The 19302-nt window shown below is 41.2% G+C and overlaps 1 protein-coding gene across 4 annotated transcripts in view; it reads left to right on the forward strand.

The window, feature by feature from the left end:
• REEP1 (receptor accessory protein 1) overlaps positions 1 to 19302 on the forward strand; it is a 324551-nt gene that overhangs the window by 254509 nt on the left and 50740 nt on the right. The window contains exon 7 of one of the 4 annotated variants that reach the window (XM_053704258.1): positions 6823 to 6858. The exons of the other annotated variants lie outside the window; for them this stretch is intronic. Coding sequence (XP_053560233.1) covers positions 6823 to 6858 — 36 coding nt within the window. The remainder of the gene's footprint in view (positions 1 to 6822; positions 6859 to 19302) is intronic. 4 annotated transcript variants of the gene reach the window in all.

Genomic DNA, 19302 nt, shown 5'->3' on the forward strand with positions numbered 1-19302 from the left:
TTTAGCAGTACTTACCTTGTTTACATGTCAGGTGCTCAGGTTTAGCAGTACTTACCTTGTTTACATGTCAGGTGCTCATGTTTAGCAATACTTACCTTTTTTACATGTCAGGTGCTCAGGTTTAGCAGTACTTACCTTGATTATGTGTCAGGTGCTCATGTTTAGCAGTACTTACCTTGTTTACATGTCAGGTGCTCAGGTTTAGCAGCACTTACCTTGTTTACATGTCAGGTGCTCAGATTTAGCAGTGCTTACCTTGATTACATGTCAGGTGCTCAGGTTTAGCAGCACTTACCTTGTTTACATGTCAGGTGCTCAGGTTTAGCAGTACTTACCTTGTTTACATGTCAGGTGCTCAGGTTTAGCAGTACTTACCTTGTTTACATGTCAGGTGCCCATGTTTAGCAGTACTTACCTTGTTTACATGTTAGGTGCTCAGGTTTAGCAGCACTTACCTTGTTTACATGTCAGGTGCTCAGGTTTAGCAGTACTTACCTTGTTTACATGTCAGGTTCTCATGTTTAGCAGTACTTACCTTGTTTACATGTCAGGTGCTCAGGTTTAGCAGTACTTACCTTGTTTACATGTCAGGTGCTCAGGTTTAGCAGTACTTACCTTGATTATGTGTCAGGTGCTCAGGTTTAGCAGTACTTACCTTGTGTACATGTCAGGTGCTCAGGTTTAGCAGTACTTACCTTGTTTACATGTCAGGTTCTCAGGTTTAGCAGTACTTACCTTGTTTACATGTCAGATGCTCAGGTTTAGCAGTACTTACCTTGTTTACATGTCAGGTGCTCAGGTTTAGCAGTACTTACCTTGATTATGTGTCAGGTGCTCAGGTTTAGCAGTACTTACCTTGATTATGTGTCAAGTGCTCAGGTTTAGCAGTACTTACCTTGTTTATGTGTCAGGTGCTCAGGTTTAGCAGTACTTACCTTGTTTATGTGTCAGGTGTTCAGGGTTAGCAGTACTTACCTTGTTTACATGTCAGGTGCTCAGGTTTAGCAGTACTTACCTTGTTTACATGTGAGGTGCTCGGGTTTAGCAGTAGTTACCTTGTTTACATGTCAGGTGCTCGGGGTTAGCAGTACTTACCTTGTTTACATGTCAGGTGCTCAGGTTTAGCAATACTTACCTTGTTTACATGTCAGGTGCTCAGGTTTAGCAGCACTTACCTTGCTTACATGTCAAGTGCTCAGGTATAGCTGTACTTACCTTGTTTACATGTCAAGTGCTCATGTTTAGCAGTACTTACCTTGTTTATGTGTCAGGTGCTCAGGTTTAGCAGTACTTACCTTGTTTACATGTCAGGTGCTCAGGTTTAGCAGTACTTACCTTGTTTATGTGTCAGGTGCTCAGGTTTAGCAGTACTTACCTTGTTTACATGTCAGGTGCTCAGGTTTAGCAGTAGTTACCTTGTTTACATGTCAGGTGCTCAGGTTTAGCAGTACTTACCTTGTTTATGTGTCAGGTGCTCAGGTTTAGCAGTACTTACCTTGTTTACATGTCAGGTGCTCAGGTTTAGCAGTACTTACCTTGTTTATGTGTCAGGTGCTCAGGTTTAGCAGTACTTACCTTGTTTACATGTCAGGTGCTCATGTTTAGCAGTACTTACCTTGTTTATGTGTCAGGTGCTCAGGTTTAGCAGTACTTACCTTGTTTACATGTCAGGTGCTCAGGTTTAGCAGTAGTTACCTTGTTTACATGTCAGGTGCTCGGGGTTAGCAGTACTTACCTTGTTTATGTGTCAGGTGTTCAGGGTTAGCAGTACTTACCTTGTTTACATGTCAAGTGATCAGGTTTAGCAGTACTTACCTTGTTTATGTGTCAGGTGTTCAGGGTTAGCAGTACTTACCTTGTTTACATGTCAGGTGCTCAGGTTTATCAGTACTTACCTTGTTTACATGTCAGGTGCTCAGGTTTAGCAGTACTTACCTTGTTTACATGTCAGGTGCTCAGGTTTAGCAGCACTTACCTTGTTTACATGTCAGGTGCTCAGGGTTAGCAGTACTTACCTTGTTTACATGTCAGGTGCTCAGGTTTAGCAGCACTTACCTTGTTTACATGTCAGATGCTCAGGTTTAGCAGTACTTACCTCTTTTACATGTCAGGTGCTCAGGTTTAGCAGCACTTACCTTGTTTATGTGTCAGATGCTCAGGTTTAGCAGTACTTACCTTGTTTACATGTCAGGTGCTCGGGGTTAGCAGTACTTACCTTTTTTATGTGTCAGGTGTTCAGGTTTAGCAGTACTTACCTTGTTTACATGTCAGGTGCTCATGTTTAGCAGTACTTACCTTGTTTATGTGTCAGGTGCTCAGGTTTAGCAGTACTTACCTTGTTTACATGTCAGGTGCTCTGGTTTAGCAGTACTTACCTTGTTTACATGTCAGGTGCTCAGGTTTAGCAGTACTTACCTTGTTTACATGTCAGGTGCTCGGGGTTAGCAGTACTTACCTTGTTTATGTGTCAGGTGTTCAGGGTTAGCAGTACTTACCTTGTTTACATGTCAAGTGCTCAGGTTTAGCAGTACTTACCTTGTTTATGTGTCAGGTGTTCAGGTTTAGCAGTACTTACCTTGTTTACATGTCAGGTGCTCAGGTTTAGCAGTACTTACCTTGTTTACATGTCAGATGCTCAGGTATAGCAGTACTTACCTTGTTTACATGTCAGGTGCTCAGGTTTAGCAATACTTACCTTGTTTACATGTCAGGTGCTCGGGGTTAGCAGTACTTACCTTGTTTACATGTCAGGTGCTCAGGTTTAGCAATACTTACCTTGTTTACATGTCAGGTGCTCAGGTTTAGCAGTACTTACCTTGTTTACATGTCAGGTGCTCAGGTTTAGCAATACTTACCTTGTTTACATGTCAGGTGCTCGGGGGTTAGCAGTACTTACCTTGTTTATGTGTCAGGTGCTCAGGTTTAGCAGTACTTACCTTGTTTATGTGTCAGGTGCTCAGGTTTAGCAGTACTTACCTTGTTTACATGTCAGGTGCTCAGGTTTAGCAATACTTACCTTGTTTACATGTCAGGTGCTCGGGGTTAGCAGTACTTACCTTGTTTATGTGTCAGGTGCTCAGGTTTAGCAGTACTTACCTTGTTTATGTGTCAGGTGCTCAGGTTTAGCAGTACTTACCTTGTTTACATGTCAGGTGCTCAGGGTTAGAAGTACTTACCTTGTTTACATGTCAGGTGCTCAGGTTTAGCAATACTTACCTTGTTTATGTGTCAGGTGTTCAGGGTTAGCAGTACTTTCCTTGTTTACATGTCAGGTGCTCAGGTTTAGCAGTACTTACCTTGTTTACATGTCAGGTGCTCAGGTTTAGCAGTACTTACCTTGTTTACATGTCAGGTGCTCAGGTTTAGCAGTACTTACCTTGTTTATGTGTCAGGTGTTCAGGGTTAGCAGTACTTACCTTGTTTATGTGTCAGGTGTTCAGGGTTAGCAGTACTTTCCTTGTTTACATGTCAGGTGCTCAGGTTTAGCAGTACTTACCTTGTTTATGTGTCAGGTGTTCAGGGTTAGCAGTACTTACCTTGTTTATGTGTCAGGTGTTCAGGGTTAGCAGTACTTTCCTTGTTTACATGTCAGGTGCTCAGGTTTAGCAGTACTTACCTTGTTTACATGTCAGGTGCTCAGGGTTAGCAGTACTTACCTTGTTTACATGTCAGGTGCTCAGGTTTAGCAGTACTTACCTTGTTTATGTGTCAGGTGTTCAGGGTTAGCAGTACTTACCTTGTTTACATGTCAGGTGCTCAGGTTTAGCAGTACTTACCTTGTTTACATGTCAGATGCTCAGGGTTAGCAGTACTTACCTTGTTTACATGTCAGGTGCTCAGGTTTAGCAGTACTTACCTTGTTTACATGTCAGGTGCTCAGGTTTAGCAGTACTTACCTTGTTTACATGTCAGGTGCTCAGGTTTAGCAGTACTTACCTTGTTTACATATCAAGTGCTTAGGTTTAGCAGTACTTACCTTGTTTACATATCAAGTGCTTAGGTTTAGCAGTACTTACCTTGTTTACATGTCAAGTGCTCAGATTTAGCAGTACTTACCTTGTTTACATGTCAGGTGCTCAGGGTTAGCAGTACTTACCTTGTTTATGTGTCAGGTGTTCAGGGTTAGCAGTACTTACCTTGTTTATGTGTCAGGTGTTCAGGGTTAGCAGTACTTACCTTGTTTACATGTCAGCACACAGTTTACAATGTAATATTATGTGAAATGTCTTAGTGAAAAGAACTTGCAAGTCTGCTGCTTTGGATGATATATTTATAATATTGTGCACAAGGGAAGTGGTATAATTAAAAGGGACATTATTTAGACAGGAATGAGACTTGTTAACTGATGTATTCCTGTACCCATGGGCATACTGAGGAGGGGGGCAAGGTGGGGAAATGCTTTTCCCACTGCAATTTTTATCCAAATTTAAACACTGACTTTAATCACTTTTTTATGCCAATGAATTTAAAATAATGTGCAGCCTATTTACTTTTTCCCAGGCTCTGGGCATTTTATTATGTTGCCCCATCCACAGAAAATTGTCTGCAGATGCCCATGCCTATACCCTCCTGCTCTATGTTAATAATATCCCATTTGTCCATAATCTACCAGATACTTGTTATTTAATCCGCCACCTAATAGCTGGCCTACTGGTTAGGAAGCTGCAGTCTGATAACCGCTGCTTCCTAACTTTCGGCTGCAGCAATCGGCCCCCAGAGCTGCATACCCAGCGTGATAAATGGGGGCCTTTGTGTTTATTAGTAACTTGGTTCCAACAAAAATAGCCAAAATTAACTGTGATTTAATACTGCTAATGTGAGCCCCTTTTTTGTTTTCTGTTGTTCCTCCTGTTTCAAACAGTGATGGAGGTAAACAACCAACTGTTAAAGCTAACACGCACTCCCAGTTCACATATATGAACTATAGATATAGCCTAAAACTTTATAGAATTTATGATTATTTTTTTTACAGCAGCTGCTAATTTTGCCACATTAAAGGTCCATGATGTATAACAAAACACTCCAGTATGATGAGATTCCAGTAGAACAGTATTTTATTTTAATATAATTTATATTAAAAAAAAGTGCAGTTTGTGTAGACTGGTGCTTTATTTAGAAACTTTGCTGACCGAGCCTGCAATGTACACAATCAACCAAGGGTCAGTTATTTTTTTTTTTTAAAGTGTGTTTATCCTGTGCAACAGCCATGGCATTTTGCATTTTAGCAATAATATTCATACCTATGGTATTTTATATGAAAGACTGCCCTCTGACTGTAAAATCTGTCATTTTAATGAAGCAGAAAAAAGGGCTCCCCTCTATGGAAGGCGCCTGTAGGCGCATGCCTACTCTGCCTAATGGTAAATCCGGCCCTGGTGGCCATTATGGGCGTTAAACAACATTGGGTTGCAGCGTTGTTACTGGTGGTTAAATTACACGCTCTAATGAATAGGGAACTCATAATATCCATTAACTGTAAAGCAGTTGTTTGTTTGGGACAGTGTGTTCTAAAAGGTGTTGTTTGTGTTTATGAAGTCTATACCATAGTAGTTTGCTGACTCTATTGAGCAGGATTTCTTTCATTCTTAGACTGTAATCTGATTTTAGAAATCCAATCCATAATGAATGTTGTCTGCTGCTTGTAATGTCGGAATTGTATCTTGTTTTATCTCAGGAAAATGTGTTTATCTGAGAAGCCACATGGAGATTGATGTTACAGTGATAATCCCCAGCTAACATTTTTTTAAGTAACTTTTAAAAACAAAATTACAATTTTGCATTAAAAATAAATTACGTGAGACTAAATATGATTAAAGTGATTGTAAACTTACGCTATTATCTCAACAATATTTTTAATAAAAAAGTAAATGATGGGCACTTTTGTTTTATCCGTGAAAATGTCCCCTCCAGGAGATTTGGAGTATGTATTTGTTTAAATGAGACATTTTATTACATTTTGACTAGTGGTGCAGACTTTTCTGTTTACTGGTACAAATTCTAACGTAAAGGATTTCATTTTGTTCTTTAACATTTTTTAAAAGTCTGTTTTTGCATATTGCTTTATGTCATGTGACATCTCTTCCTATGACGTCTCTTATTATTATGTCACTGAATATGAAAAATTACTGCAAATGATGAAATCTAAAGTTGGCAGGATTGCGCTTTCTATGGTTGGGAGATGTCTGTATTTGCAATACTGTTCTGTCTAGAAAGCTTTATCAGTAATTATAATGCTACACATACAAATTATTTGTATTGCTGTGTTATTAACCCTCTACTGACTAGACAGCCATATCAAATGCTACTTCTGAGACTGGTATTGTAGGTGTAAGAGCTTGGTGCTATAATCTGTATAATAAGCTATAGATACATATAAATTATACTATTACTATAAAATGGGTGAGTTTTGATCGCAGAAATCAGTGGGCGGAGCAGTTGAACAGTAAGTCGTCAATACTCCGGTAACCTGCTGCTTGCTCTGCTGCAAATTGTCCCTTGAAATGTTTTTTGAAATGTTGGCAACTATTTGTTAATGCTCGTTGGCTGATTCATATATACTTCATTTTCATACTTATTAATTGATAAAAGTTCTATATTAATAGGGAGTGCACAAAAGATACTGCTGCATTAACTGCAATTCAAGTGTTTACTCCAGGCAATAGATAAATGTTTAAATGCTGCCCCTTTATATGGATAATAGACATTTTTTAGTACTGTGTCCTAACACAATTCATTGAATGAAGAACTCCAAACTGTATTGTCCCACTAATATATATATAAATAAATAAATAAACCGTGTGCTGACTGTAAGCCTTTTCACAGTGTGTACATGCTGCTCTGCTGGCAAAATCATAACAGGTGAGTGGAGTTGGATTGCTGAGGTTTTTCAATAATAGTTGTGCAGTGAGCTTCCTGTACCTCGTGTGGCATTCACTCAGCTTTTGGTAACTTGGCTATAGATTAATATCCATTATCATAGGTCTGCGCTATGTAAAGTCAATAAGTGCATGTGCAGGTCGTCTCTTGGTGGGAGGAGCCTATTGCAAGTGTTTTTAGAGACAGGAATGTTGAACAATGTTGTAAAAACAAACAAGAAACTAAATAATTACACAAAATAAAAATAATATTTGAATAGTTTTGCATTAAGTTTCTCTTTTCTTTTTTGCTGCGGCCAGTTAAGCAGATATAAGTGAGCTCCTGCACTGATCTACACAATCACAGGGTTCTGTAGGATGGACTCCAGTCTCTCTTGGGAGGGGAGGTAGGAAAAAAACAGTTTTAGAGATAATTTAAAGGAAAATGTTTGCAACATTAAATGTTGAAACTATGCAATGTACTTTCATTACTTATTGTGGTTGTTTTTCCTTTCATTTAAAGATAATTCAAGTATTTTTTAAACCAAGAGAGGCCATTTTAAACATTATTTAAATAAAAAATAATTGTTAAACAGATGTTTCTGTACCGAGGGGAAAAAAAGCAATTTTGATGCTTATGAGTTGTGTCACTCTCCATCAAGATATGTGGGACTCCTGGTTATCAGCCAATGAGCAATCAGACCCTAGGGTTGTACATAAACATGCACTTCCTGTTAGCTTCAAAATAAAATTAAAAAAGCCTTCACTTAACTGTTTTTCATGCAAAACATATCCTATTATATAAAAGGCCAAGTGTGTTTGTCCGAAGCTATCATGCGCAGTAGAAACTGCGCGAGGACAAACACACTTGGCCTTCAAGAAGACTGACCTGGCTGGCATCTGGGACGACCGTGTGTGATGGGGCGGGGCCAGCCGGGCAGCGTGACATGGGCGGGGCCGGTCATTGCGTGGGCGTGACGTGGGCCGGGCAGGACGTGGGCGGGGCTGGGCGGATTTCAGAGAGAGAGAGAAATCAAAAAAGAGGGGGATAGAGAGAGAGCTCAAAAAAAGAGGGGAGATAGAGGGAGCAAAAAAGGGGGGATAGAGAGAGCAAAAGAGAGGGAGAGAGACAGCAAAGAGATAGGGGGAGGGAGAGCTAAAGAAAGTGGAGAGAGCAAAAGAGGGGAGATAGAGAGAGCAAAAGAGAGATAGCAAAAGAGAGGGGGAGAAAGGGGAGAGAGAGCAAAAGAGAGGGGAGAGAGAGCAAAAGAGGGGAGAGAAAGAGAGCGCAAAAGAGGGGGGGGGGAGGGAGGAGAGAGAGAGCAAAAGAGATGGGAGAGAGCGCGCAAAAGAGAGGGGGGAAAGAGAGGGGAGAGACAGAGAGGGAGAGAGAGAGCAAAAGAGAGGGTGAGAGAGAGCATAAGAGAGGGGGGAGAGAGAGCAAAAGAGAGGGGAGAGAGACAGCAAAAGATAGGGGGAAAGAGAGCAAAATAAAGGGGAGAGAGAGAGCAAAAGAGGGGAGAGAGAGAGAGCAAAAGAGAGGGGGGAGAGGGAGAGCAAAAGAGAGGGGGGAGAGGGAGAGCAAAATAGGGGGCAATAGAGAGAGCAAAATAGGGGGCAATAGAGAGAGCAAAAGACAGGGAGAGAGACAGCAAAAGAGAGGGGGAGAGAGAGCAAAAGAGAGGGGGGAAAGAGAGGGGAGAGAGAGAACAAAAGAGAGGGGAGAGAGAGCGCACAAAAGAGAGGGGGAAAGAGAGAGAAAAAGTGAGGGGGGAGAGAGAGAGCATAAGAGTGGGGGAGAGAGAGCAAAAGAGGGGGAGAGAAAGAGCAAAAGAGAGAGGGAGAAAAAGAGCAAAAGCGAGGGGGAGAGAGACAGCAAAAGAGAGGGGGAAAGAGAGCAAAAGAAAGGGGAGACAGAGAGAGCAAAAGAGGGGGATAGAGAGAGCAAAAGAGAGGGCAAAAGAGAGGGGGGAGAGTAAGCGCAAAAGAGGGGGGATAGAGACAGCAAAAGATAGGGGGAAAGAGAGCGAAATAAAGGGGAGAGAGAGAGAGCAAAAGAGGGGGAGAGAGAGAGCAAAAGAGAGGGGGGAGAGGGAGAGCAAAAGAGGGGGGATAGAGAGAGCAAAATAGGGGGCAATAGAGAGAGCAGAATAGGGAGCAATAGAGAGAGCAAAAGACAGGGAGAGAGACAGCAAACGAGTGGGGGAGAGAGAGCAAAAGAGAGGGGGGAACAAGAGGGGAGAGAGAGAACAAAAGAGAGGGGAGAGAGAGCGCACAAAAGAGAGGGGGAAAGAGAGAGCAAAAGTGAGGGGGAGAGAGAGCATAAGAGAGGGGGAGAGAGAGCAAAAGAGAGGGGGAGAGAAAGAGCAAAAGAGAGGGGGAGAGAAAGAGCAAAAGCGAGGGGGAAAGAGACAACAAAAGAGAGGGGGAAAGAGAGCAAAAGAAAGGGGAGAGAGAGCAAAAGAGAGGGGGGAGAGAGAGCGCAAAAGAGGGGGGATAGAGACAGCAAAAGACAGGAAGAGAGACAGCAAAAGAGATGGGGAGAGAACAAAAGAGAGGGGGGAGAGAACAAAAGAAAGGGGGGAGAGAGAGAGAGCAAAAGAGAGGGAGAAAGAGAGCAAAAGAGAGGGGGAGGGAGAGAGAGCAAAAGAGAGGGGGAGAGAGAGCGAGAGCAAAAGAGAGGGGGGATAGCGCAAAAGAGAGGGGGAGAGAGAGCGCAAAAAAGAGGGAGGAAAAGAGAGGGGGGAGAGAGAGCAAAAGAGAGGGGGGAGAGAGAGAGAGCGCAAAATAGAGAGGGGGGTGATAGAGAGCAGAAGTGGGGGAGAGAGAGAGCAAAAGAGAGGGGGGAGAGAGAGAGAGCAAAGGGTGGAACCGCTGTACTGCAAAAATGGCCCGTGCACACAGGCTTTAGCACTAGTTTTATTATATTTAAACAGTGGACTTTCATATGCATGGCAAGCATTTTTAGAGTTTAATGTCCCTGTAACGATGTAGTTTTCTACTCCTGTCCACAGAGAGGCTAAAGTGAATACTGCCGGACTTGGAACCCTGCATAATGATACCCAGTGATTGTTTGACCAGTGCAGGAGCTCATTTATTTCTGTCTCTAATTGGCCACAAAAGATGAGAAAAGATAAACATGCTTAACAGACTTTTCAAGGAGTATGTCCCTGGACTACAGATTTTTTGTAAGTAAAGAGACATGAAGCCAAAATATTTCGATTCAAATAGAGCGTGCAATTTCTCCAACATAGGTGTGTCCGGTCCACGGCGTCATCCTTACTTGTGGGATATTCTCTTCCCCAACAGGAAATGGCAAAGAGCCCAGCAAAGCTGGTCACATGATCCCTCCTAGGCTCCGCCTTCCCCAGTCATTCTCTTTGCCGTTGTACAGGCAACATCTCCACGGAGATGGCTTAGAGTTTTTTGGTGTTTAAATGTAGTTTTTATTCTTCAATCAAGAGTTTGTTATTTTAAAATAGTGCTGGTATGTACTATTTACTCTGAAACGGGAAAGAGATGAAGATTTCTGTTTGTAAGAGGAAAATGATTTTAGCAACAGTTACTATAATCGATGGCTGTTTCCACACAGGACTGTTGAGAGGAATTAACTTCAGTTGGGGGAAACAGTGAGCAGACTTTTGCTGCTTGAGGTATGACACATTTCTAACAAGACTCGGTAATGCTGGAAGCTGTCATTTTCCCTATGGGAACCGGTAAGCCATTTTCTTAGTTTAAGTAAAAGAATAAAGGGCTTCATTAGGGCTTAAAAAACTGGTAGACATTTTTCTGGGCTAAAACGATTACTTTACTAAGTATATTTGGCAGATTATTACTTTTAATAGTTGTTAAATCTTGGGGATTGTTTTAATAAAAACGGCAGGCACTGTATTGGACACCTTTTTCACTGGGGGCCTTTTCTAGTCATAGACAGAGCCTCATTTTCGCGCCTCTAATGCGCAGTTGTTTTTGGAAAGCATGGCATGCAGATGCATGTGTGAGGAGCTAAGAACCACTGAAAAAGCTTATAGAAGGCATCATTTGGTATCGTATTCCCCTCTGGGCTTGGTTGGGTCTCAGCAAAGCAGATACCTGGGACTGTATAGGGGTTAAATGTAAAAACGGCTCCGGTTCCGTTATTTTAAGGGTTAAAGCTTTCAAATTTGGTGTGCAATACTTTTAAGGCTTTAAATTACTGTGGTGAAATTTGAACAATTCCTTCATACTTTTTCACATATTCAGTAATAAAGTGTGTTCAGTTTGAAATTTAAAGGGACAGTAACGGTTTTATTGTAAAACGTTTTTTGTGCTTTGTTGACAAGTTTAAGCCTGTTTAACATGTCTGAACCATCAGATAACGATGTTCTATATATATGAAAGCCAATGTGTCTCCCCATTTAAATATATGTGATATATTTGTGTCATAATGTCCAAACAAAGTAGGGATAATAATGCCATAGATATGATATTGCCCAAGATGATTCCTCTAATGAGGGGAGTAAGCATGGTACTGCATCATCCCCTTCTGTGTCTACACCAGTTTTGCCCACACAAGAGGCCCCTAGTACATCTAGTGCGCCAATACTTATTACCATACAACAATTAATGGCTGTAATGGATAATTCTATTGCATGCATTTTTTTCCAAAATGCCTACTTATCAGAGAAAGCGTGATTGCTCTGTTTTAAACACTGAAGAGCAAGAGGACGCTGATGATATCTGTTCTGACATACCCTCACACCTATCTGAAGGGGCCAGGAGGGAGGTTTTGTCTGAGGGAGAAATTTCAGATTCAGGGAAAATTTCTCAACAAGCAGAACCTGATATTGTAACTTTTAAATTTAAATTTCAACATCTCCACGCACTACTTAAGGAGGTATTATCTACTCTGGATGATTGTGACAATTTGGTCATTCCAGAGAAATTAGGTAAGATGGACAAGTTCCTAGAGGTTCCGGTGCCCCCCGATGTTTTTCCTATACCCAAGCGGGTGGCGGACATAGTAAATAAGGAGTGGGAAAGGCCCGGCATACCTTTTGTCCTCCCCCTATATTTAAGAAATTAGTTCCTATAGTCGACCCCAGAAAGGACTTATAGCATACAGTCCCCAAGGTCGGGGGGGCGGTTTCTACTCTAAACAAACGCACTTCTATTCCTATAGAAGATAGTTGTGCTTTCAAGATCCTATGGATTAAAGGTTAGAGGGTTTGCTTAAAAAGATGTTTGTTCAGCAAGGTTACCTTCTACAACCAATTTCATGCATTGTTCCTGTCACTACAGCTGCGTGTTTCTGGTTCGAAGAACTAGAAAAGTCGCTCAATAAAGAATCTTCGTACGAGGAGGTTTTGGACAGAGTTCAAGCTCTTAAATTGGCTAACTCTTTTTTATTTTAGATGCCGCTTTGCAATTAGCTAGATTAGCGGCGAATAATTCAGGGTTTGCTATCGTGGCGCGCAGAGCGCTTTTGCTTAACATCCCTTTCAAGGGTAAAACACTGTTTGGCCCTGACTTGAAAGAGATTATTTCAGACATCACTGGGGGAAAGGGCCACGCCCTTCCTCTGGATAGGTCTTTTAAGGCTAAAAAGAAGCCAAATTTTCGTCCCTTTCGCAGAAACGGACCAGCCTCAAATTCTACACCCTCTAAGCAAGAGGGTAATACTTCTCAAACCAAGCCAGCCTGGAGGCCGATGCAAGGCTGGAACAAGGGTAAGCAGGCCAAGTCACCTGCCACTGCTACCAAAACAGCATGAAGTGTTGGCCCCCGATCTGGGAAGGATCTGGTGGGGGGCAGACTTTCTCTCTTTGCTCAGGCTGGGGCAAGAGATGTTCAGGATCCTTGGGCACTAGAAATAGTTTCTCAAGGTTATCTCCTGGAATTCAGGGAACTACTCCCAAGGGGAAGGTTCCACGGGTCTCAATTATCTTCGAACAGGCATTCTTACACTGTGTAGAAGACCTGTTAAGCATGGGAGTGATTCATCCTGTTCCATTAGGAGAACAAGGGATGGGTTTTTACTCCAACCTGTTCATAATTCCCAAAAAAGAGGGAACATTCAGACCTATTTTAGATCTCAAGATTCTAAACAAGTTTCTAAGGGTTTCATCATTCGAAATGGAAACCATTCGAACGATCCTTCCTACCATCCAGGAAGGTCAATTCATGACCACGGTGGACTTAAAGGATGCGTACCTACGTATTCCTATCCACAAGGAACATTTTCGGTTCCTAAGGTTCGCCTTTCTGGACAAGCATTACCTGTGGCACTTCCATTCGGATTAGCCACTGCTCCAAGGATTTTCACAAGGGTACTAGGGTCCCTTCTAGCGGTGCTAAGACCAAGGGGCATTGCAGTAGTACCTTACTTGGACGACATCCTGATTCAAGTGTCGTCTCTGTCAAAAGCAAGGGCTCATACGGACATTGTCCTAGCCTTTCTCAGATCTCACAGGTGGAAAGTGAACATAGAAAATGGTTCTCTGTCCCCGTCAACAAGAGTTCCCTTCTTGGGAACAATAATAGTTTCCTTAGAAATGAAGGTTTTTCTGACAGAGGCCAGAAAATCAAAACTTCTAAGCTCTTGTCAGGTACTTCATTCTGTTCTTCTTCCTTCCATAGCGCAGTCCATGGAAGTAATAGGTTTGATGGTTGCGGCAATGGACATAGTTCCTTTTGCACGAATTCATCTAAGACCATTGCACCTGGGCATGCTCAGACAGTGGAATGGGGATTATACAGACTTGTCTCCGACGATACAAGTAGATCAAATAACCAGAGATTCACTCCGTTGGTGGCTGACCCTGGACAACCTGTCACAGGGAATGAGCTTCCGCAGACCAGAATAGGTCATTGTCACGACCGACGCCAGTCTGGTGGGCTGGGGCGCGGTCTGGGAACCCCTGAAAACTCAGGGTCTATGGTTTCGGGAAGACTCTCTTCTCCCGATAAACATAATGGAACTGAGAGCGATATTCAATGCTCTCAAGGCTTGGCCTCGACTAGCAAAGGCCAAATTCATAAGGTTTCAATCAGACATCATGACGACTGTTACATATATCAACCATCAGGGGGTAATAAGGAGTTCCCTGGCGATGGAGGAGCATCCGGGGGAGTGGGAACTCCATCTGGAAATCTTTGCCCAAATAACTCAATTATGGGGCATTCCAGACATGGTTCTGATGGCCTCTCGTCAGAACTTCATGGTCCCTTGTTACGGGTCCAAATCCAGGGATCCCAAGGCGACTCTATTGGATACAATAGTAGCACCTTGGATCTTCAACCTAGCTTATGTATTCCCACCGTTTCCTCTCATTCCCAGGCTGGTAGCCAGGATCGATCTGGAGAGGGCTTCGGTGACCTTGATAGTTCCTGTGTGGCCACGCAGGACTTGGTATGCAGACCTGGTGAATGTGTCATCGGCTCCACCATGGAAGCTACCTTTGAGACAGGACCTTCTTATTCAGGGTCCATTCGAACATCCGAATCTGGTTTTCCTCCAACTGACTGCTTGGAGTTTGAACGCTTGATTTTATCAAAGCGTGGGTTTTCAGATTCTGTAATAGATACTCTTATTCAGGCTAGAAAGCCTGTAACTAGAAAAATTTACCATAATATATGGAAAAAATATATCTGTTGGTGTGAATCTAAAGGATTCCCATGGAACAAGATAAAAATTCCTAAGATTCTTTCCTTTCTACAAGAAAGTTTGGAGAAAGGATTTTCTGCGAGTTCTCTGAAGGGACAGATCTCTGCTTTATCTGTTTTACTTCACAAGAGGCTGGCAGCTGTGCCAGACGTTTAAGCGTTTGTTCAGGCTCTGGTTAGAATCAAGCCTGTTTACAGACCTTTGACTCTTCCCTGGAGTCTTAATCTAGTTCTTTCAGTTCTTCAAGGGGTTCCGTTTGAACCCTTACATTCCGTAGATATTAAGTTATTATCTTGGAAAGTTTTGTTTTAGGTTGCAATTTCTTCCGCTAGAAGAGTTTCTGAGTTATCTGCTCTGCAGTGTTCTCCGCCCTATCTGGTCCATGCAGATAAGGTGGTTTTTACGTACTGAGCCTGGTTTTCTTCCGAAGATTGTTTCCAACAAAAATATTAACCAGGAGATAGTTGTACCTTCTTTGTGTCCGAATCCAGTTTCATAGAAGGAACGTTTGTTACACAATTTGGACGTTGTCCGTGCTCTAAAATTCTATTTAGATGCTACAAAGGATTTCAGACAAACATCTTCCTTGTTTGTTGTTTATTCTGGTAAAAGGAGAGGTCAAAAAGCAACTTCTACCTCTCTATCTTTTTGGCTTAAAAGCATCATCAGATTGGCTTATGAGACTGCCGGACGGCAGCCTCCTGAAAGAATCACAGCTCATTCCACTAGGGCCGTGGCTTCCACATGGGCCTTTAAGAACGAGGCTCCTGTTGATCAGATGTGTAAGGCAGCGACTTGGTCTTCACTGCACACTTTTACCAAATTTTACAAATTTGATACTTTTGCTTCTTCTGAGGCTATTTTTGGGAGAAAGGTTTTGCAAACCGTGGTGCCTTCCATCTAGGTGACCTGATTTGCTCCCTCCCATCATCCGTGTCCTAAAGCTTTGGTATTGGTTCCCACAAGTAAGGATGACGCCGTGGACCGGACACACCTATGTTGGAGAAAACATAATTTATGTTTACCTGATAAATTACTTTCTCCAACGGTGTGTCCGGTCCACGGCCCGCCCTGGTTTTTTAATCAGGTCTGATGATTTATTTTCTTTAACTACAGTCACCACGGTATCATATGATTTCTCCTATGCAAATATTCCTCCTTTACGTCGGTCGAATGACTGGGGAAGGCGGAGCCTAGGAGGGATCATGTGACCAGCTTTGCTGGGCTCTTTGCCATTTCCTGTTGGGGAAGAGAATATCCCACAAGTAAGGATGACGCCGTGGACCGGACACACCGTTGGAGAAGGTAATTTATCAGGTAAACATAAATTCTGTTTTTAAACAACTTTACAATTTTTGTATCTGATTTGTTTTGTTCTCTTGTTATCTTTTATTGAAAAGCATACCTATGTAGGCTGAGGAGGAGCAATGCACTACTTGGAGCTAGCTGCTGATTGGTGGCTGCAAATATATGCATCTTGTCATTGGCTCGCTAGATATGTTCAGCTAGTTTCTGGTAGTGCATTGCTGCTCCTTTAATAAAGGATACCAAGAGAATGATTCTAATATGACAATAGAAGTATGAAAGGAATTTAAAATTGTATACTCTTTCTGAATCATGAAATACAAATTTTGGGTTTCATATACCTTTAAAGGGACAGTACACTGTAAAATTGTTTTTCCATTAATGAATTTTAAATGACTTGTTATACCAACTGCAGAGTATAAAATATTTTCGGGTTTATTTGTGTATCTGAAGTAGCTGGTTTTGTGCTTTGAAACCACAGCCTATTACAATGGGTTGAGCTTCAGGTAATATCAGATCTCATTATGTTATCACTTTTATGTACACAGACTTGCTTCCTTATCTTATATTTGTCTGGAACACCAAAGCTCAATACATAGAGAGAACAATGGAAAATTATAATTTTATTACTTAACTATCCTGCACCCCACTGGGAGAGTAATCTCTTCTGCTGGCTGTGTTTACTTAGGCTTGTCAATAGCGTGTACGCCAGTATCAAAACTTTCAGTATAGGTTGGGAAACTACAAGCTAAATCAGCTATTTCAAATGCTGAAATAGGAGTAAAGGAGCTACTTGCAACCAATTTAATACACTCTAGCACAGTGCTTTCCAAACTGTGTGTCGGGACACACTAGTGTGTCGGCAGCAGTGTGTAGGTGTGTCCCTGCTTCAGCACAAATTTAATAAAATTTAGTTTTTTTTGGTTTCTGACTTTCCGCCTGCCTGCTACGCATATCATATGGTTGACGTGATTGATACCTAGGATGTCACAGATCATCTTAAACTATTGACGCAGATCAGTGGGAACTGAAACTATTCCCATTGGCACGTTGGCTCCTGACTGCACGTGTAGTAAGTGAGTGGGACAGCAGTGTGTTTGCAGGGTGGGCACTGCAGTAGTCAGTCGGACTCACCAAGCTCTCAGGGCGGCAACTTAAGCGCTGAGCTGAAGTCAGTGGGGTTTTTTTTGCAACTAGCTCCCAGTAGTGCATTGCTGCTCCTGCTCTTGATATATGGATAGGAATGGGAAGCTTAAAAATGCTTGATGATGAAATGCGCGTGTCTTTATCTAATATTCCACCAAACATTCAGAAACTGTGTTTATCCTATCAACCTCATACAACCCATTAAAATAGTTAGTAGCTATTGGTGTTATTTTTTTTTTAATTCTTGCACATACATACTGTTACTTGTAAATACATTTTGTTATTATATCATTTATGTATGTGTCCGTATCTCTTAAAACAATTTAGTTTAACCTCCGGTTTGCCAGTACAACTGAATTACTGTGTCACAAAATGATGTGGGTCTAAAAAGTGTGTCACCAACATGAAAAGTTTGGAAAGCTCTGCTCTAGCAGGTAAAAAGGATCGTTGGGAATAATTTAAAGGGGAGAAAGTTTTTGGGTAAACTGTCCCTTTAATTAATTAATTGCTTATATACTCAAATATAAAACGTTATTTAATGTCCTTTAAAGGGATACTAAACCCAAATGTTTTATTTAATGATTCAGATAAAGCATGCAATTTAAAGCAACTTTCTAATTTACTCCTATTACCAATTTTTCTTCGTTCTCTTGTAATCTTTATTTAAAAAGCAGGAATCTAAAGTTTAGGACCAGGACAATTTTTGGTTCAGAACCTGGGTTATGCTTGCTCATTGTTAACTAAATGTAGCCACCAATAAGCAAGCACTATCCAGGGTGTTGAACCTAAAATGGGCCAGCTCCTATGCTTTACATTCCTGCTTTTTAAATAAAGATAGCTAGAGAACAAAGAAAAATTGATCATAGGCGTAAATTAGAAAGTTGCTTAAAATTTCTGCTCTATCGGAATCATTAAAGAAACAATTTGGGTTTAGTATCCCGTTAATGATTAACTTGAAAATGATGGAAAGCACTAGGCTCATAGGCAGGGTTTGTATGCTTTTTACTTGACCGTCTGTTATCTATAGCTGCAGACCTGATCTCTCCACAAAGCAACTGAAATGGCAAATGAGATAGCCAGGGCCAGGTTACCAGCCTCCCTACTAACCACACTGTTTACCAACCTCTTCGTACAGCAGCTTGTGTTATTCCTGTGCACGTGGCACAATTCCAACTTTATTGTAACAGCTGCTAATTAACATTCCCTGCATCTTTTGCTACCTCTGTTGCACACCAAGGCTTGTATTATTTAATCTCCTTGTTGTTTTCTACCTACAGAAAAGGCCTGTGCCTGTTTGCTCTGATGAGACATTTACAACAAATGTCTACAATTTTACGGACATGTTAGCGTCAGACCTTTTTGTAAAATCTGTATTCTTGCAAATAACTTTGTGCTTTTGTCAAAAAAAGGCAATTTAATACCTCCCTAAACCCCACCTCCTATGACATCACAGAGCAACCTAGGACAGAGTACAAAAAAATATTTTTCTCTCTCTTAAAGTCACAGTACAATATGTAAACACATAGGTAAATCTCCAATACATATAATTTTTTATATAATTTTTTGCAAATAATTTTCATAAACAAACTTATATAAGTTATTTATGCACAATTGCACAAGAATAGGGATAAATCCCACTCTTTGTTCATCCCCATTGGTATCCTAGTTTCTAGGTGATAGATTGATAGATCCAAAATGCCTCTCTCTCTTTGAGCCTTTTGTCTCTATCACCCCCTCATCTGTCTATTGGTATGTGTTCAATTATTTGATACCTCAGTTGGCTTACTGAATGCCTAGCCTCCTTAAAATGACAAGCTACTGGCGAATTTTCATATCCATTCCTGATATTTGATTTATGCTCAGTAATTCGAACTTTGACCCTTCTGGTCATCTCCCCTACATAGAGCTTCAAGCACGGACATTTAAGAATACAAATCACATGTTCTGTGTTACAGGTAAAATAACCATTTATATTAAATTATCCTTCTTAGTTGCCAGTGAGTAGCTTATGGACAGAAATGTTTATATTAAACACGGTTGCACTTAAAGTAAAAAAAAAATTATAATAATAAATTATTTCTATGTGCAATACAAATATACTGATCCATATGGATGCCAGACCAGTAATAGTTAAAGCATAATTTAGGGTATTTGCCCCATTACATCCAAAGGAATAAGAGTACAAAAAAAGATGTAACCACAATTTGTATTAGGAGAAATAGTGTTTCACTGAAGTAAATGTCCATTTTGTATTTCATGTAATTCTGAATTAAAAGCAGCCAGAGAGAACAAAATGGCCGATTTCAATGTAATTTAAATGAAATGAATTTTCTTCATGCAAGCAACCATACA

Source organism: Bombina bombina, chromosome 2 (assembly GCF_027579735.1).
Source record: "Bombina bombina isolate aBomBom1 chromosome 2, aBomBom1.pri, whole genome shotgun sequence".
NCBI classification, from domain to species: Eukaryota; Metazoa; Chordata; class Amphibia; order Anura; family Bombinatoridae; genus Bombina; species Bombina bombina.